The 15,617-nt window shown below is 48.6% G+C and overlaps 4 protein-coding genes across 5 annotated transcripts; 2 read left to right on the forward strand and 2 right to left on the reverse strand.

Annotated features, from left to right (window-relative positions):
• Positions 1–52: 52 nt before the first annotated feature.
• Positions 53–3,971, reverse strand: eif2b5 (eukaryotic translation initiation factor 2B, subunit 5 epsilon). The gene is made up of 16 exons (XM_057058010.1): positions 3,745–3,971; positions 3,400–3,524; positions 3,143–3,328; positions 2,907–3,084; positions 2,750–2,830; positions 2,596–2,673; positions 2,210–2,522; positions 1,981–2,126; positions 1,744–1,888; positions 1,564–1,665; positions 1,376–1,477; positions 950–1,040; positions 746–869; positions 531–656; positions 344–454; positions 53–185 (listed from the first exon to the last, which is right to left on the reverse strand). The coding sequence occupies exons 1-16, from the start codon at positions 3,901–3,903 to the stop codon at positions 123–125; spliced, it is 2,130 nt and encodes a 709-aa protein (XP_056913990.1). The 5' UTR covers positions 3,904–3,971; the 3' UTR covers positions 53–122.
• Positions 3,972–4,180: 209 nt separating this feature from the next.
• Positions 4,181–6,884, reverse strand: selenoj (selenoprotein J). Of its 2 annotated transcripts, none has more exons than XM_057058039.1 (10): positions 6,749–6,884; positions 6,343–6,409; positions 5,956–6,132; positions 5,771–5,869; positions 5,593–5,685; positions 5,358–5,514; positions 5,173–5,288; positions 4,883–4,960; positions 4,572–4,711; positions 4,181–4,486 (listed from the first exon to the last, which is right to left on the reverse strand). In XM_057058039.1, exons 2-10 carry the CDS (start codon positions 6,407–6,409, stop codon positions 4,388–4,390), a joined length of 1,026 nt encoding a protein of 341 aa, XP_056914019.1. In that variant the 5' UTR covers positions 6,749–6,884; the 3' UTR covers positions 4,181–4,387. The 2 variants fall into 2 exon arrangements, with proteins under 2 accessions (XP_056914019.1, XP_056914018.1); XM_057058038.1 differs by having other exon boundaries at positions 5,593–5,688.
• A 1,035-nt stretch (positions 6,885–7,919) lies between these two features.
• Positions 7,920–13,085, forward strand: casq1a (calsequestrin 1a). Its single transcript, XM_057058032.1, has 11 exons — positions 7,920–8,324; positions 10,267–10,360; positions 10,451–10,551; positions 10,680–10,791; positions 10,930–11,003; positions 11,241–11,371; positions 11,439–11,484; positions 11,568–11,622; positions 11,771–11,871; positions 11,966–12,040; positions 12,185–13,085. Exons 1-11 carry the CDS (start codon positions 8,088–8,090, stop codon positions 12,452–12,454), a joined length of 1,296 nt encoding a protein of 431 aa, XP_056914012.1. The 5' UTR covers positions 7,920–8,087; the 3' UTR covers positions 12,455–13,085.
• Positions 13,086–13,218: 133 nt separating this feature from the next.
• On the forward strand, positions 13,219–15,556 carry si:rp71-1g18.1 (uncharacterized protein LOC559922 homolog). The gene is made up of 4 exons (XM_057058031.1): positions 13,219–13,601; positions 13,795–13,901; positions 14,004–14,097; positions 14,246–15,556. Exons 1-4 carry the CDS (start codon positions 13,364–13,366, stop codon positions 15,196–15,198), a joined length of 1,392 nt encoding a protein of 463 aa, XP_056914011.1. The 5' UTR covers positions 13,219–13,363; the 3' UTR covers positions 15,199–15,556.
• The last annotated feature ends 61 nt before the right edge of the window (positions 15,557–15,617 follow it).

Consider the following 15,617-nt stretch of genomic DNA (forward strand, 5'->3'; position numbering starts at 1 on the left):
AAACTCGGCCAAACTGATGGATAATGCTGGTATAGAAGAGTGAACCCAACTGTCTGGATCTCTGGATTTATTAACAGGATGGTTTACGGTGGACATCTTTGTCATGTCATCGGCGCTCATCTTCATTCCCCGTCCTCGTCTGAAGACTCCCCGGGCTGCTCCAACCACTGGATGAACTCCTGAAGCTGTTGAGAGCGATTTAAAAATTAACGAGCAGCGAGGGATCCCACACGACAGCACAAGCCGAAGAGCGTGAAAGAAAAACGCGGCGGCCCCCGACTGAACTTCCTCCTCGTCCTCATCTAGGAGTTGAATAACCCTGCTCGCCTCCTGTGGGAAATACCTTCTGGTTCTTGCGCAGCTTCCTGTTCTTGTCTGTGGAAGCTCCCTGTGAGAACCAGCGCAGGATTATCTCCTCCTCCAAGATCTCCAGCTGGTACATTACACTCAGGACCTGGACGGACAAACCCAGAGTTGAGCCACCGAGGTCAGTTCTGTCCCTGGACAGTGTGTATGGCAGAGCCCCTGACCTTGACCATAGCAGGCCAGTGACTCTCCTGGTCCAGGAAGTGCTCCTCAAAGGCGGACAGGCAGTCCAGATGGTCCTGCGCTCTCTTCACATAGTTCTTAAACACCGGCGCCCATTTCTTCAATAACTGAAAGACACAATGAAACCGAAAGTGAGGATTCACTTCAATCCTGTCAAATAATATAGATTTTATTTATTTATAAAGAATACACTCACAGGTAGGAGCAGAGCCACGTACTGGGATGGGGTCAGGTCAGGACCCTGCTGCTGGAAAGGGTACTCCAGCACCACTCTGGTCAAAATCTGTGTCACCTCCTTCAAACTGATGTTGTAAGCATATCTGGAGGAAGAGAGCGTTGTATACTCAAAACAAAAATCGGTTTGACTAGAAAAAAGAATAACTTTAAAAACCATGTTTACTTGAGGGAGTTGATCTCCAGCACGAGGTGGTCAAAGCTGATGTTTTCCTCCAACCCTCTCTGCAGGGTCCCCAAAACCTCCACCTGGAACACTACACGTGAAGAACAAGAATAATAGATTCACCGCAAGCTCCTCCTTTTCATCTCCTTTCCTTTTTCATTAGTTTCCCAAGCTATTCCGCATTTACAGCGTTCATATTTCACTTGTCCAGTAGGGGGCGGTATTGCCGCTTCACAAAGGTGAGATCTTGAACTCCAGGTGGCTGATGCTGCTCTACTTTCACCCATTGTAAAATCTAAAAAACTCCCAGGAAACGTTTTGGTCCTGTGTTGTCATCAGTGTCAGAATCTCACCATTCACTGATTTATATTACTACATTTTACAGATTAATGGTCATAACTAGAGCAGGGACGTTGATGCCCTAACCTTTGACGTCATCCATCTCAGGCGAGGGAATCACCAGATCATCGGGGCCATCGGGCTCGCTGTCCTCACTGTCGCTCTCGGGGTCAGGCTTCAACACCAAACCTACAGGTGCAAACCCAACGATGCCGTTCTGATGAGGTCTGCGGCATCCTGGGGACATTTTCATTTAGAATAATCTGCCACTCTACCCCAGAGGCACTGCGACAGCTCCTCGTCCTCCGTATCGTCCAGGTTGCTGGCCTTCCAGATGTAGCCTTTCCCCTCTGCTCCCACCTCTGCAGGGTTGAATCCTAAATCCAGAAGGACACACACCTCATTACACCTGGAACATTTGAGACCTGTGTTCCTTGTGTACACCCAACACGCACCTTTTCGCTTGGCTTGGTCTTTGCTGTCACCCACTTTCGCGTCGTCGCTGAGGAACTCGTCCTCGTCTTCCTCCTCCTCCTCCTCCGGATGGTACATGGAAATGACCGTCCCCTCGGGTAGAGTCGTGTTTGGTCCGATTACCACCTGGCGGAGGGGACCACAGCAGAGTGAGCCAGACGGAAGAAGCACGGAGGGAAGTTGAGATTACATTTAACTGGCATCCCAGTCAGACTTACGTTGTACGCCAGGACACACTGTTTATTCAGCCGCACGCCTGCTTTCACCTCAACATTGTCACAGACAACGGACTGACTGATCACCACGTCCCTGTCAATATGAACATTATTCCAGATGTAGGCGTGTTCCAGCTTTACGTTGTCACCTGTTGAAATTTAAAAGAGCATCATCTTGACTGTTGCGCCTCCACGTTTGGAGCTGGCCGTCAGATATTGGATCAGCGCTCACCTATGGTGCAACTGTTACCGATGACACTGTTAGAGATGTTGCAGTTAGCGCCGATGCTGGTGTTGCAGCCGATTAGGAGGTTCTCTTCCATCTGGCTGCCGTGGCCCAAGCTGACCCCTGACCCCCGGTAGACGTTGTGGCGAGAGTACGTGCAGCTCTGTCCCTTCTGATCCGTGAAGTTCGCCTCGGGGGTCACCGGGTAGACCCACCGTCGCACGATGTCCGACGACACCGAGTCGTACATGAGAAGGTTGGACACTCGCGCGCCGTAACCATCTTGGGTAACGTGCACGTGTATCTGGTTGCCCAGAATCTGAAAGTGCAATAAATGACAGTGTGAGCGAAATGAGGCAACAATTACTGAATTTAATTAAAAGGAAAAGCACCTCTTCGTTGACCAAAATCCCTCTGACAAAGTCATCCCTGGTTTGGTAATCAAAGTTGTCTGTAAACAGCTCAGCGACCTGAGGAACACAAGGAAAAACGCTGGGAAATTCATTTGGAATCTTCTGGTCTCCTGATCCTGGAATAGGAACTGACCTGTGGGGAGCAGATACTGATGTGACAGTCCAGGAGGTCGTATCTGATTTCAAATTCATCGCTCGCACTGTGAAAAATATTCTGTGAAACAAAACAACAGCGACGCTCGGTCAACAAGCACTAGAAACTCTCACAGGTGGGAATTTTATAAACTCACCACGGGAAAGTGGAACTTCTTCAACCCCCGCGTCTTCTGGTAGTGTAAAATCCTCTTACTCTTGCTGTCCGACGCCACAATGACGTCGTCTTCCTCGCAGCGGGACCTGTGACCCGGCGACGATGCCTTGAAGATCATCGTCATCACCGAAATGTTCTTCTCAGCTTTCCGCCGATGCCTGCGGATTAAGGTTTAACTAAAACGCCAACGTTCACATGAGAATGACATTACCTCACCTGTGATCCTGAAGGGCCTGACTAATGTCGATATTGGATACCACGTCTCCGTAGACCAGCACAAAGTCGGAACGCACAAGAGACTTGGCGTCCACATCCCGGAGCACATCTCCTAAGGACCGGTACATCTCTGAGGTGATGATGTGAACCGTGTTGGGGGACGATGGGCGACACCACTTGGACTTCCTGCCAAAAAGAGAGCCGTCAAGCCGTTTCATCAGCGCCGACAGTGGTGGCGGCGTGCTGGGGGACCTTACAGGAGGTGCTCTTTGATTTTACTGGCCATCCAGCAGCAGAAGACGAACGTTTCCTGCACCCCAGTGGAAGTGAGGAACTCCAGCGTGTAGTCGATCATGGCAACGTTGCCCAGCGGCAACAGAGCCTGTCAGCAGTGACAGATGGTTGAAGTTAAGATAAGTTTAGCTCCTGCTGGCGGAAACGGACCACAACCACGCAACATTACACAAGGCAAATGCAAAAGCGAGTCAACGGCGTTTGCTCATCGGTTGGTGCGTATTTAATCGCTCTCATCACTGTCATTCCGTCACTGTTTACAGCGTGACCATTAGTTAGCTTTACTGTTAGCTTAGCGAGCTCCCTACCCTGGGTTGGTCTTTGGTTACCGGGAAAAACCTCCGGTTAAAGCTGTCAGCGACCAAAACAGCCTGCAGCGGCTGCTCCTCTTCGTCCTGCTCGCCGCCTCCTTTTCGGCCCGTGAGTCCGGAGCCGGAGCGGCTCTGTTTGCCTGCTTTACCAGCCATGTTGAACCGCTGAGCGCTAACGCAACTGTGTCGTCAGAAGCGACTACGGTGGCCGTGGTGGGACAAATGTCATCAGGTACTTTTATACGAGTGGTGCGCGCAGGATGAGGACAACCAAAAAATACTACTCGGTAGAAAAATGTGTGTAATTGTGTTTTATATAATGCATTGTTTCATATTCTGTGATGCTGTGAAACATAAAAAGCTATGGATGTTCAATTACTGTTGTAAGATGGTGTTTTGTGACTTAATGAGCTCAAATAAAACGCTCAAGGCATTTTAAATTCTGATTATTTATTCTCAATGGTTTTAGCTCGTGAAGAAATGAACTGACATGAGGAACTTTTACAGGCAAAAAACATCTGGCTGCTGCCGTCAAAACTGTTTAGACAATAGCCTTCATCGACTGTTCTGTAAAAACTCCACAGTTGTTCATTTTGTTCCCAAACACGTTCCGATTACTAAGTCAACACAAGAAGAATAATTATTGGTGGTGTCTGGTTATCTTCTTAGCGTGTTCCAACACAGACTCGTAACGCAGAGTTCTGGATGTCCATGAAGCTGGAATCCCCTCAAGACCAACCTGTGAGGATCAAAACAATGGGACATACTGTAAACCTGCTGTAAAATAGTAAATATGCTGCACCGAAGTTCAATTAAGCATGTACCTGAGCCCCAAGACAAGCTCCAATGAAGGAGCCTCTGCTACAGGTGCATCCCCCACAGCTCATGGTGTCTCTAACAGCCTCCACATAATTATGGGCTGTCAGGACTCCATACAGCGCTGCCTGGAAGGCACCTGGCAAACCTGGAAAAACACCAATAACAGAAGGTAACTGAAGCTGACTTCAATACAACACTTGCGTTAAAGTTGCACTGTTACGAAACTAATTTAGTTGATTTATCACCTATTTACAACTGCTGTTTGTTTGTTTCGTAAGTTACATCCTAGAATTATTAAAATTCCAGCTGGGAATACCTCAGGTGTTTGTGAAAACAGCAGGGATAAGCTCCTGGGGAGTTTTTGACAAGTTCTCCTTAACCTGACGAATGTGACCTGGAAACAGTCAGAAAACACAGCAAACACATTGTTGCACCCACAAACAGGCCCAAAATATTTTACTGTATTTGTTCTTGCTGAACTAAAGCAGAGTGGGATGAATATTCCGTGAGTCCTATACGGAACACAAAGCTTTTGTCTCATGGCTCAGTCCCGTGACTCTGGTGTGAAGAGGTTCCAGAGCCGGGGGGGGGGGGGGGCTCACATACCGATCACAGCTTTATCCAGATCCTGGGGCTGCTTCCTGTTTGGGTCTCTGAGCTGTTCCAGCACCGACTCCAGGGCTGTTGGATCAGGCCCGTTCAGTATGAAGTGCTCCAGGAACCTGGAAAATCGGGGAATAATTCAATAAGGTGGACGCCAAACTAGAAGGACACAGAGGAAAGGGACTGACCGGGCAGCAGCCAGAGTCTCTGCCACGCAGGCGTCATTGTTCTGGGTGACGCGCACCGCATCTTCAACCTTCTCCAGCATTTCAGGCTTCCCGGCATAAAAAGCCACAACGGGAGCGAGTTTGGTGATTCCGTCCATCTGACAATCGTCCACACATCCTGCCGGGACACCGGGACTTTATGTGCTGAACTGAATTCAGAAATCTGGCAATAGAAACGGACTCGTCGCAGGTTCACCTGTCTCCTCTTTGCCCGCATCGATGTTTTTTAGGAAGCTCTTCAAACTCGCCTGTCTCCACGGCCCCTCGACGGGCAGCTGAGGACGCGGCCCTGCCATCAACACATTTAAACACACACGTAATTAAATTTCGGAATAAGTTAACTTAGATAAGATATCAGAAAGGAGTTGGCCTGCCTCCTTTCTCTCTGTATGGATTGTTGAATGGGGTGTCATATTCTGATCCTGGCCCAAAGAATCTCAGCGTCCGCTGTGTCAGATCCTCCACATTTAGACCTAAACGACCCAAAACAAGCCTGAGTTTAGATGGTTTTCATGGTGCGATGAGTCCAGAGCAGACAGCTCCTGCTCATGACTCTTACCTCCGCATTCAGATAAAGACTCCAGTAAGACAAATGCCTGGTCTCCATAGCAACTCTGCTGGCCTGTCTGCCTCCTGTAGAAAGGGTTGGCTGACTCAGCACGGAATTCAGGGTTGGGATCCTGAGCCAGAATCACATGCAACTTCTGGAGGTCATAAATCCAGTGCATGGGCTGAGCTGCAAGAGTTCAGTCAATTTAATTACATTTGGAAGCAGAAACATTTCTTCTACATTACTTCCACATTAATCAGTCAATTTTAAACACACCAATATGCTTTTGTGATTGTGTCGGGGCCATTAAAGCCTGTCAAATGGATCTAAGATATTTCATACATCAGCATTTATCTGTAGGAAAAGAAGAAAATGAGTAAACTTCAGAGGAATTACCTGCTGCATCTGCAACAGCTGATCCCACAATGGCTCCTACTGCCCTGTTGGCCAGAGCTGAAGCCATCTGCAAAAAAAAGTTAAATGTCTTTTACTTTTCAATCAAAGTTACGGGTCCTGTTTCAATTAAATTTACGATTAATTGGTATTGTATGTATACAAATGTTAGATATAATGAATGACAAACGGGGCCAAAAACCAGGAAGTGATCGATTATCTCTGCTCTCCATTGTTTCGCCTACCCCACCGACCAGCGGTTAACGGCATAAATTGCACATTTTCGCCGAACGCGAGTTACGTTTTGCCGATAAACAATTGCCGATTGCGCAGACAGGTAACCAGGTAACCAGGTAACCTGCTGGATAAAACACGCGAGCTACCAGGGATGAACACGGCCAAGTCTTACCGTCGTAATTGCGTTTTTATTCCCCGCAAGGCCCAGTAAACGTCGCGGTGTTGTTGTCCTACCGCATAAATGTTATGAATTGTGCACGTTACGAAACGTCTTATCACGCAATCTCCGCCCACAGAGGGTTCGAGTTTTGGCCAGGCCCCTCTTATCAGCCTTACAGGAAGTTTTTAAAAATTAGATATGGTTTTTAAAAACAATCCAGTAAATATAGGGAAGGTTAATCCCTTTTAAACGAGGCACTGTGATACGATAACTAAGGAAAAGGAATATTTTTGAGCTTGTTTGCTTTAGTTTCAAATCAATGGAAAATTTTAAATGTTAGCTGTTAAACAAGTTACTCCCCAAGATTGGGGAAAACCAATTATGCAAAGTAAGAATTTAATGATTTAAGATTTTATTGTTTTATCTGTGTGGGAAGTTGCCCTGCAGCTACGTGCTTTGTTGTGTTCTTGCATGCATCCATAACTCACTTTTTGGCTCCATCCCAACAACACAGCACACTTACTGTATGTACAGATGGGTCAGGCTAAAAAAAACCACTGAATTGCATCTCACACCCCGTCCTCCCCCCGTTAAATTACATATTCCACTTTCTCCTTGAGTCAGGGCTAAGTGACACCTACGCCCTGGATCCTCAGCAGGTGCAGCACCCTCTCCTCACTCCTTCCATGTCCCTGATCGACCCATCCCCACATTTTAGTGCCGGTGCCAGCAACAGCAAATGAGACACGAGTACCCCCCCTCAGATATGTACCCCTCTGTCCTGCATCCATTATTTTTAGCCCAGATCCAAGTCTGCATCTACACTTAATATGGGAGAAGACTGCTTCATAATCTAAGACGCCTGTGATAGATTGTGCATCTCTTTCTCAGCTAAACAACAACATAGTCCACCCTTCTTTGTCACTATACTACTGATACGTGCACTCTGTGCAGCTTCGTCACTGTCTTCTGTTCAAACAGAATAATGGCAAACTGGTCCACATCCCCCCTCCCACCTGCTTGGTTTGTAATATTCTGATAAGTATGTAACCATACACAACGTTGTCGCCCCAGCAACCAAATGTGGACCCTACCCTCGCCTCCCCTGTCATGTGTGACACCTAACACACGCACACCTCGGTCAAACTTAGCCCAGCCCCTCCTGCAGCCAATGCCCCACTGCGAGTCGCCCATGGGAGCTTTTTAATAAGGTGGATGCAGCAGTAGGTCCTGCTCTCTTCTGGGTGACGCGGACTGGAAGGGGTTCTCAGTACTTTTACCAGTTTTTTTTTTCTTTGCCCTTTGTTTATTTATTTTTTTAAACTTAGAGAAACTAACATAGGGAGGAGCCATGAAGTGGACCTGGGCGATTGTGGCCGTCTTGCTGTCTATTGGGGGGCTATCGCTGGCCAAGGAGACCTTGGACTACCCAGAGTATGATGGAAAGGACCGCGTCCACGACCTCAACGCAAAGAACTATAAGGCTGTGATGAAGTCGTATGATGTCATGGTGGTGTACTACCACGACCATCCCGGATCCAGCCGCGTCGCCCAGAGACAGTTTGAGATTGAGGAGCTGGCCCTCGAGGTGGGTTAAGTATGCAGAATAAAGTTAAATGACATGCAGGAACAGCTATTCCGGGATTATGATCATAGATCGTAAATTAAAGTCGTGAAGTCAGACTGTGACTGATGCAAAACTGAGCCTTTGAATTTGACCATTTTTAGTGTGTGTGTTGCTTAGAGGGTGAACGTAAGCTCCCTTTAAAGGAGCGGCAGAGGTAGAACCCAGATTTAAGACTCTGAAAGACGCTGATAAGTGAAGCTATAAAAGTGCGACATGCTTGGGGCGTGTCATCAGACCACCTGCAGCGGAGGACTGGGTCGACCTGTCAAGACTAAAGATATCATTTATTCTCTCAGAAGGTGGGCTGTGTGCCAGGGGTTAGGGGGGTGGCTGTCGATGCACTTCACAAACCTCTGTCAGCACACCTCCCCCCCCCCCCCCCAGTCCTCTTGTCACAGCGGACCCTCAAAAGTGACATTACATCATCCTCCAGCAGAAAGCCGTCAGCTTTAAGGAGGTCGGCGGCTCCTCGGGGTTACACGTTTAACATCAACACGCTGTCTTCAAAACCTGCCAATGCACGTCCCGAACTCGTCGCTTAAGTGAGGATCATTGCACGTTACACTTGAGGCATTTTTTGTTTTAAAGTTTGCCCTCTGTGGGAGTGCTGGGGCCTTGATCTCAGAGCTGGAGTCCAGCTCCCAAGTATCTGTATCCAGCAGTGCCAGCTCAGCTCTGTGGTATGAGTGACACTCGCAGTACTGTACTTGTCAGCGGATCCCAGAGCGCCAGAGCATCACTGCCTCCTCGCCAAAATAGTCCCTATTCTGGTGCGGCTTCTGCTGCTATATTTACTCCGGGCGGCTTTTTGTGACCGGTTCAGGGCTTGAGTTTCTGCCTGTGAATGCGGCCTGAATTATTTTGTACATTTGGAGATTTTTTTTTCTTCTTAGCAGCAGATAACAACATCCCAGAGCTGCGCCCCTTCGGGGGTTGCGTCAAGGTTAACTGAAATACGACACGATGAGGATATTTTTTAGTTATGCCATCCCACAAGGATATATATTTTAAACGCATTTCTGTTTATCAGAACGGATCATGTTCCAGGTTTTGGGTCTGGGGGTAAAAAATGCAGCAGCCGTGCAGTGAAACCTCATCCCTGACACTGAAGAAGCTCGTTCAACTCAGCCTGGACGAATCCAGAGCAACTCTGTTTGTTTTAAACGTTTTTAGTTGCAATGATGTAAACTAGCTTAATAGCTGCATCGGCCACAGACACTCAGACGACACCTATTTTAGTTGCTTTGATAGCGTCGAGTCTTCGTCACTTCATCCATTTGCCCTTTGAAAGATTATTTTAGCGCATCCAAATGGCAAAAGGTCACAACAACTTACAATATATGCCGCGTCCGTGTCATCGTAACAGGGACGCACAGGCCGGCGAATACACGGTGACCGTTTACCGATTGATTAATTGTGAATATTGCTCAGGCAATTTCATTATTTAGTTGGACCTTTTTGAACCTTCTGCTGTCCGCGAGCAACGCCCACCTCTAACTGCCGTCAAATTACCAGGAAATATCTGCACAATATGCTGCAAAACCTTCTGGTTCCACAAATAATTTGTTAGTAAAAGCAGAAGCTTAATGGTTTACCCGACACCAGTGTGTGTGTGTGTGTGTGTGTGTGTGTGTGTGTGTGTGCGCCACTTCCTCAGTGCTGTCAGGCTGTAAATGTGGCACCACTACTGGTGGAGCCAACTGTCCATGGCGAGGTTCAGGTTTCGTACAGATTTAGAAAGTGCACAAGCAGCGCTCCGAGCAGCAGCTTTTATGGTAATGAAGCCTCTGAATGAGGCGACTTTGGCGTAAATACGCACAAATGTAGGTTTCACTGTGCACGTGTCCCCTATTTCAGCCAAATCAAAGCTAGAAATTAACCCGTCTGTTCATCTGTGTTCAAGCTTGCAGCCCAGGTCTTGGAAGAGTTCGATGACGAGGATATTGGTTTCGGCCTTCTTGATGCAAAGCTCGACAAGGCCGTTGCAAAGAAATTAGGTAAATAGATTGAACTGAATGTATTTATTTGCATGTTTTATCGGGCGCCCCAGCCTGAGCCCAACACCTTAAACCTCCCTTCCCGCGCAGGCCTTGAGGAGTCCGACAGCATCTACATCTTCACGGATGACGAAATCATAGAATATGATGGCGAATTTGCAGCAGACACTCTTGTGGAGTTCCTCTATGATGTTCGTGAGGATATAGTCTCTCAGTTAATAGCCTGACTCCTTTTAGATTGTTTAAAAAGTTGCTTTTACTTGATCACTTGCTGCCCCGGACAACCTGAACGTGCCTCTCTGGTCTTTCTTCCACTCAGGCTCTGGAGGACCCCGTGGAAATCATTGACAACAGTAGAGAGCTGAAAGGCTTCGAAAACATTGACGAGGACATCAAATTGGTGGGCTACTTTAAGAGTCACAAGTCGGAACGTAAGAATCTGGTCTGTGATGGCGTGATTGTATTCCAACACCAGTTAATAACCTGCATATCAGCCACATGCTACAAAGATCAGGTTGAAATTGAGAAGTGGCTCAACCTGAAACCGATTCGCTTTCTTTAAATTTCAGATTTTGAGGCTTTTGCTGATGCTGCTGAAGAGTTCCACCCTCACATTAAGTTCTACGCAACCTTCAATTCCAAGGTGAGTGAAAGGCATCATAATATTACAGATACGGAGAGATCGGGTGCAAATGTTGCCATTAATTTTGAATAAAATAGCAAAAACGGTTTGACAATAAAGCCTTGAGGAACTCCAGGATCAAATCATTGAATTTGGCGGGAAACCGAACACTGAATTTGGTCAGCAGCAATTAGGTATCAAGTAAGTCCCAGGAATTAAGATGACCTTTACCCACAGAACATTAATGGTGTATTACAGGTGGCCAAAGCTCTGGAGTTGAAGCTCAATGAGGTGGACTTTTACGAGCCCTTCATGGATAATCCAGTCCTCATCCCAGGAAAACCTTACACTGAGGAGGAGCTGGTCAAGTTCATTGAAGACAACGACAGGTATTAATGCTAGAGTCCTCTCTTTCCTCCGATGGCCTCGGATTAACGCCCCTCTGTGCTTTTCGAGGCCGACCCTGAGGAAGCTGCAACCCCACAACATGTACGAAATCTGGGTAAGAACTCAGAGAGGGACGCCACAACTGTGTAGGGACGCGGTTCAGATGCTCCACTGACACGGCTTTTATCTCGTCCACAGGACGACGACATCAACGGCGAACACATCATCGCTTTCGCAGAGGAATCCGACCCAGGTAAAAGATCCAAAAACGATGAGGACAGTGGAGATCCGCGTGGCAGCCGCGATCCAGGAGTGTTTTAGATGACCTGATGTGACGTCAAACATAATCCCATCGTGGCCCTTTAGCTTTTTTTTTAACCGTCGTCATCAATTCTCCTCAGATGGTTTCGAGTTCCTCGACATCCTGAAGCAAGTGGCAGAAGATAACACGGACAACCCCAACCTGAGCATCGTCTGGATCGACCCGGACGACTTCCCTCTGGTGAGAATTCAGCGCAGTCTTGATGTGAAAATGCTGCTCGTCGTCCGGTTTTGATGCTGGTTGATGGCAGCAGCCTTGATCTCGTCTCCTGCAGCTTCTGCCTCACTGGGAGAACACTTTCGGAATCGACCTGTCCTCCCCGCAGATCGGCGTCGTCAAAGCCGACGATGTGAGTGTTTGTGGGGTTTGTAAGGATGCATGGGCAGGGTGGGGCGGGGGGGGGGGGGGTCCATGGTGCTTTCAGGCGCCCCGAGGGGACCGGTTTGCTCCCTTCGGTCAGAGATGTTTCAGCCTATTTTTTTGTTCGCTGCAGGCCGACAGCGTCTGGATGAAGCTCGACGATGACGATTTGCCGTCAGCCGAAGAGCTGGAAGACTGGATCGAGGATGTTCTGTCAGGTGAAATCGACCCTGATCATGACGACGATGAAGATGATGACGACGATGATGATGACGACGACGATGATGATGATGACGACGACGATGATGACGATGATGATGATGACGACGATGACGACGACGATGATGATGACGACGATGACGACGACGATGACGATGATGACGATGATGACGATGATTATTAAACCATTACGTCATACTTATTACATTAATCTGACCAATGTAATCTAGAGTCAACATCTTTAACTCAATTTATCCTCTTTTGTATCTCGTTCTTATTTTGAACTTGAGTCCATTTTGATCACATCATCTCACCACATCACTAATTCATCCCTCACAGCTGAATTGTAACCAAGGCTCCATGGGACATTTTACTTCCTGTGAAACACACACTCACACACACACTCTCTCTCTCTCACACACACACTCACACACACACACACACACACACGCACACACACTTCTATCGGCCCTTTCACAACTCTTCCAACCACTATCGCTGAGCACGCAATTGGCTTCAGTGTTGAATACAACACGTCTGAGATCATCTGCAGAGTCTTTTGCACTTTGAATATGTTCCATTTGTCTCACACATTTTCCTGTTTGGCCCCCCCATAGAGAACCAGCTGAACCCAGATCTGAGGGTGCTCGCAGCCTTTTCTGACCGGTCTTACGTGCACTGAAAGTGCTGTACATCATATGGATGTTTTCTACAGTGATGAAATGACACCAGCCATATTCTATTTTTGTAACAAGAGAGATTAAAATTACTGTAAAGTCTTAAATAAATGACAGCTTGGACAGGAACAGGGCAAAGCCTCCGTGCGTCTTTGTTAATAAAGTGAGTTATTAATTTGAGTAAAGAACGTTTAAAGTGATTCCTCCAAATGTCGGTGAGTTTAGCCACGCCCCCACATGAGACGTCATTTATAAACCATTGGGAGTTGTGCGCATGCGCAGCGCTAGTACACGCCCCCTTTCTTCTTTTGCAAACCATGTGGCTGCAAATGGTAAATAAATCGATTTGCTAATATTCCGCCACGATTTATCTACCGGTTCAAACAAACGCGGGCAGACGCGAAAGCAGCCAAAAAATGTCGGCGGACGTCGTAAACCTGCAAGCGCAAGTGGAGGCGGTTCTGGGGTCGCTGGTCAAAGCGGCCACGGTCGAGTTGATCAAACTGTTCGAGGGAAGGTTCCGAGCGACTGCGCGCGGTCCGGACGGGACCCGGTGCGCGGACGGGGAGGAAACCTTCGAGGTCACCAACAGTTTGTCGACTGAAGGCACAAAACGCAGCGTCGGGGTCCAAGTGGACCCGCAAGACACTAACGGTATGTTGGCACTTCCTGTTTTCCTCCCGAGTTGTGCGGGGACAGATTCGGGCATGCTGGATTTTTTTCGTGTCCAACACCCTCCTGCGCTGTCACGTTTGCCTTCTTGCACGAGCGTTGGTTCGTTTGCATTCGTTCCAGAGAAGAGTTGAGGAATGCGTGACCATCTAAATCCTCCCCCCACTTCCCGCAGGTGTCCTGGTCCCCCCGTTAGACGAGGATGGTTTGAAGGACCGCAGGGAGCAGCAGCAGGGGGCGGCAGCGCATCGCAGCCAAGTCGGTCCGGCTCGGAAGCAACAGGTCGGTGTGAATTTACGGGGAGGCGGCGCAAGAGTGGCAGATTTGACTGCTGGGCAACAACGTGTCGCTTTGCACTTTGCTACGTTTTCTTCCTCTCGTCAGATTGTGGTGCAGACTGCAGATGTGGGGCAGTCGCGTTTGTGTGAAGCAGACTGTCCAGCTGATGGAAAAGCAGGAACAGAGTCTGTTTTGGACGGTAAGGACGACGCTCAAACATGGGGCCAAAATATTGTTTAAATGTTTTACATTTCACGGAGGAGGCGGTTATATGGCGGCTCGCCACTGGGGGGCGCTGTGATGTTCTGGCACCGCTATATTGGAACTTCTCCCTCTCTTCTCTTAAGGTGCGTGGGATGAGACCTTACAAAATGGATCTGCACAAAGTTCTCTGGCTAAGAGCAAGCCTCTAATAGTCCTACTGGATAGACTCGACGCTATTTCTCCACAGAAAGTCAAGTTTGTTTGTCCCTTGAACCTCGGGCCAGAGCCTCCGCCAGCAAAGCCTGATGTTTCGGAGAAGCCCGTCAAAGCTGAGGCCCAGCAGGCCTGCATCAGCACCACCGGGGGCTCCGCCTACAGCCTGTCCCCCTCTGATGGCTCCCCGACACCCGCCGAGGTTGGGGTTTGGGAACGGGTCCACACACCAAAGGAGAACAATGACCTGCACATGAAGCTGAAACTGGCCTCTCCAGAGCAACAGTCGACGCGTCCCTGCAGGGTCCACCTGGTGGACATGCTGACGGTGCCCGAGTCCGAGAGGAAGTTTCAGGATGGCGACGCGAGGGGTCAGAACTCTAAAAGCCGCAACGGTCTGCATCCGCTGAAAGACCTGCGCCACCACCAAGGTCTTCACACCGGCCACCGCATCTGCTGCTTCAGCCCCTGTGGAAACGGCACGTGGAGGCTAAAGAAGGTGGTCGCCCACACCCGGGAGGGGTACGTCTGCAGCACCTGCCACAAGACCTTCACGCGGAGGAAGATCCTGCGGCGGCACCAGCGCTTCCACTCCGGGGAGAAGCCGTACTCGTGTCCGGCGTGCTCAAAGACGTTCGCTCTGAGGAAGAGCCTCCGGCGCCACAGGCGCTTCCACACCGGCGAGAGGCCGTACATGTGCCCCAAGTGCGGCAAAAGCTTCCGTCTGAGGGAAAACCTGAAGGCGCATGTGCGCTTCCACACTGGAGAGAAGCCCTACAGCTGCAGCACCTGCGGCAAGATGTTCAGGATCGCGAGAAACCTGGAGAAGCACGGCTGTCACGCCGTCTTGGTTCCTTCCTTCAGGACCATTGCCGGGTTGTAGCCGTGGCGGGAAAGACAAGTTTTCTACCTCAGGACGAAACACTGGATCTGCCAAAGGAGGCTTCATCAGCCATCGGGTCGCCCCAAGACCAACGAGACATCACAGACTGATTGGTCGAAGGAATAAACACAGCAAAGAGCTTTTATATTGTGATTCCACTGGGATTTCAGTCTTTTTTTTTACACTGAATGAGCCAAATTCCTTTTTTATTTCTTGTTTTTTTGTTCATTTTATTGTTCCTGAACGGGCGTAGGCCTGTTCCTTTTCTACCTGTCTAAAACTGACCACTACAGCAGTTACCACCTGTATCTTTTTTTTTTTCCCCCACACTAAAATAAAATTTAGACACCAAAACAGATGGTTTGTCCTTGGGCAATTTTTATATAATCGCACATATGTTGGTTTTGGTTTTACTTGAT

The sequence above is a fragment of the Takifugu flavidus genome, chromosome 15 (assembly GCF_003711565.1).
Source record: "Takifugu flavidus isolate HTHZ2018 chromosome 15, ASM371156v2, whole genome shotgun sequence".
In the NCBI taxonomy this organism is placed as follows: Eukaryota; Metazoa; Chordata; class Actinopteri; order Tetraodontiformes; family Tetraodontidae; genus Takifugu; species Takifugu flavidus.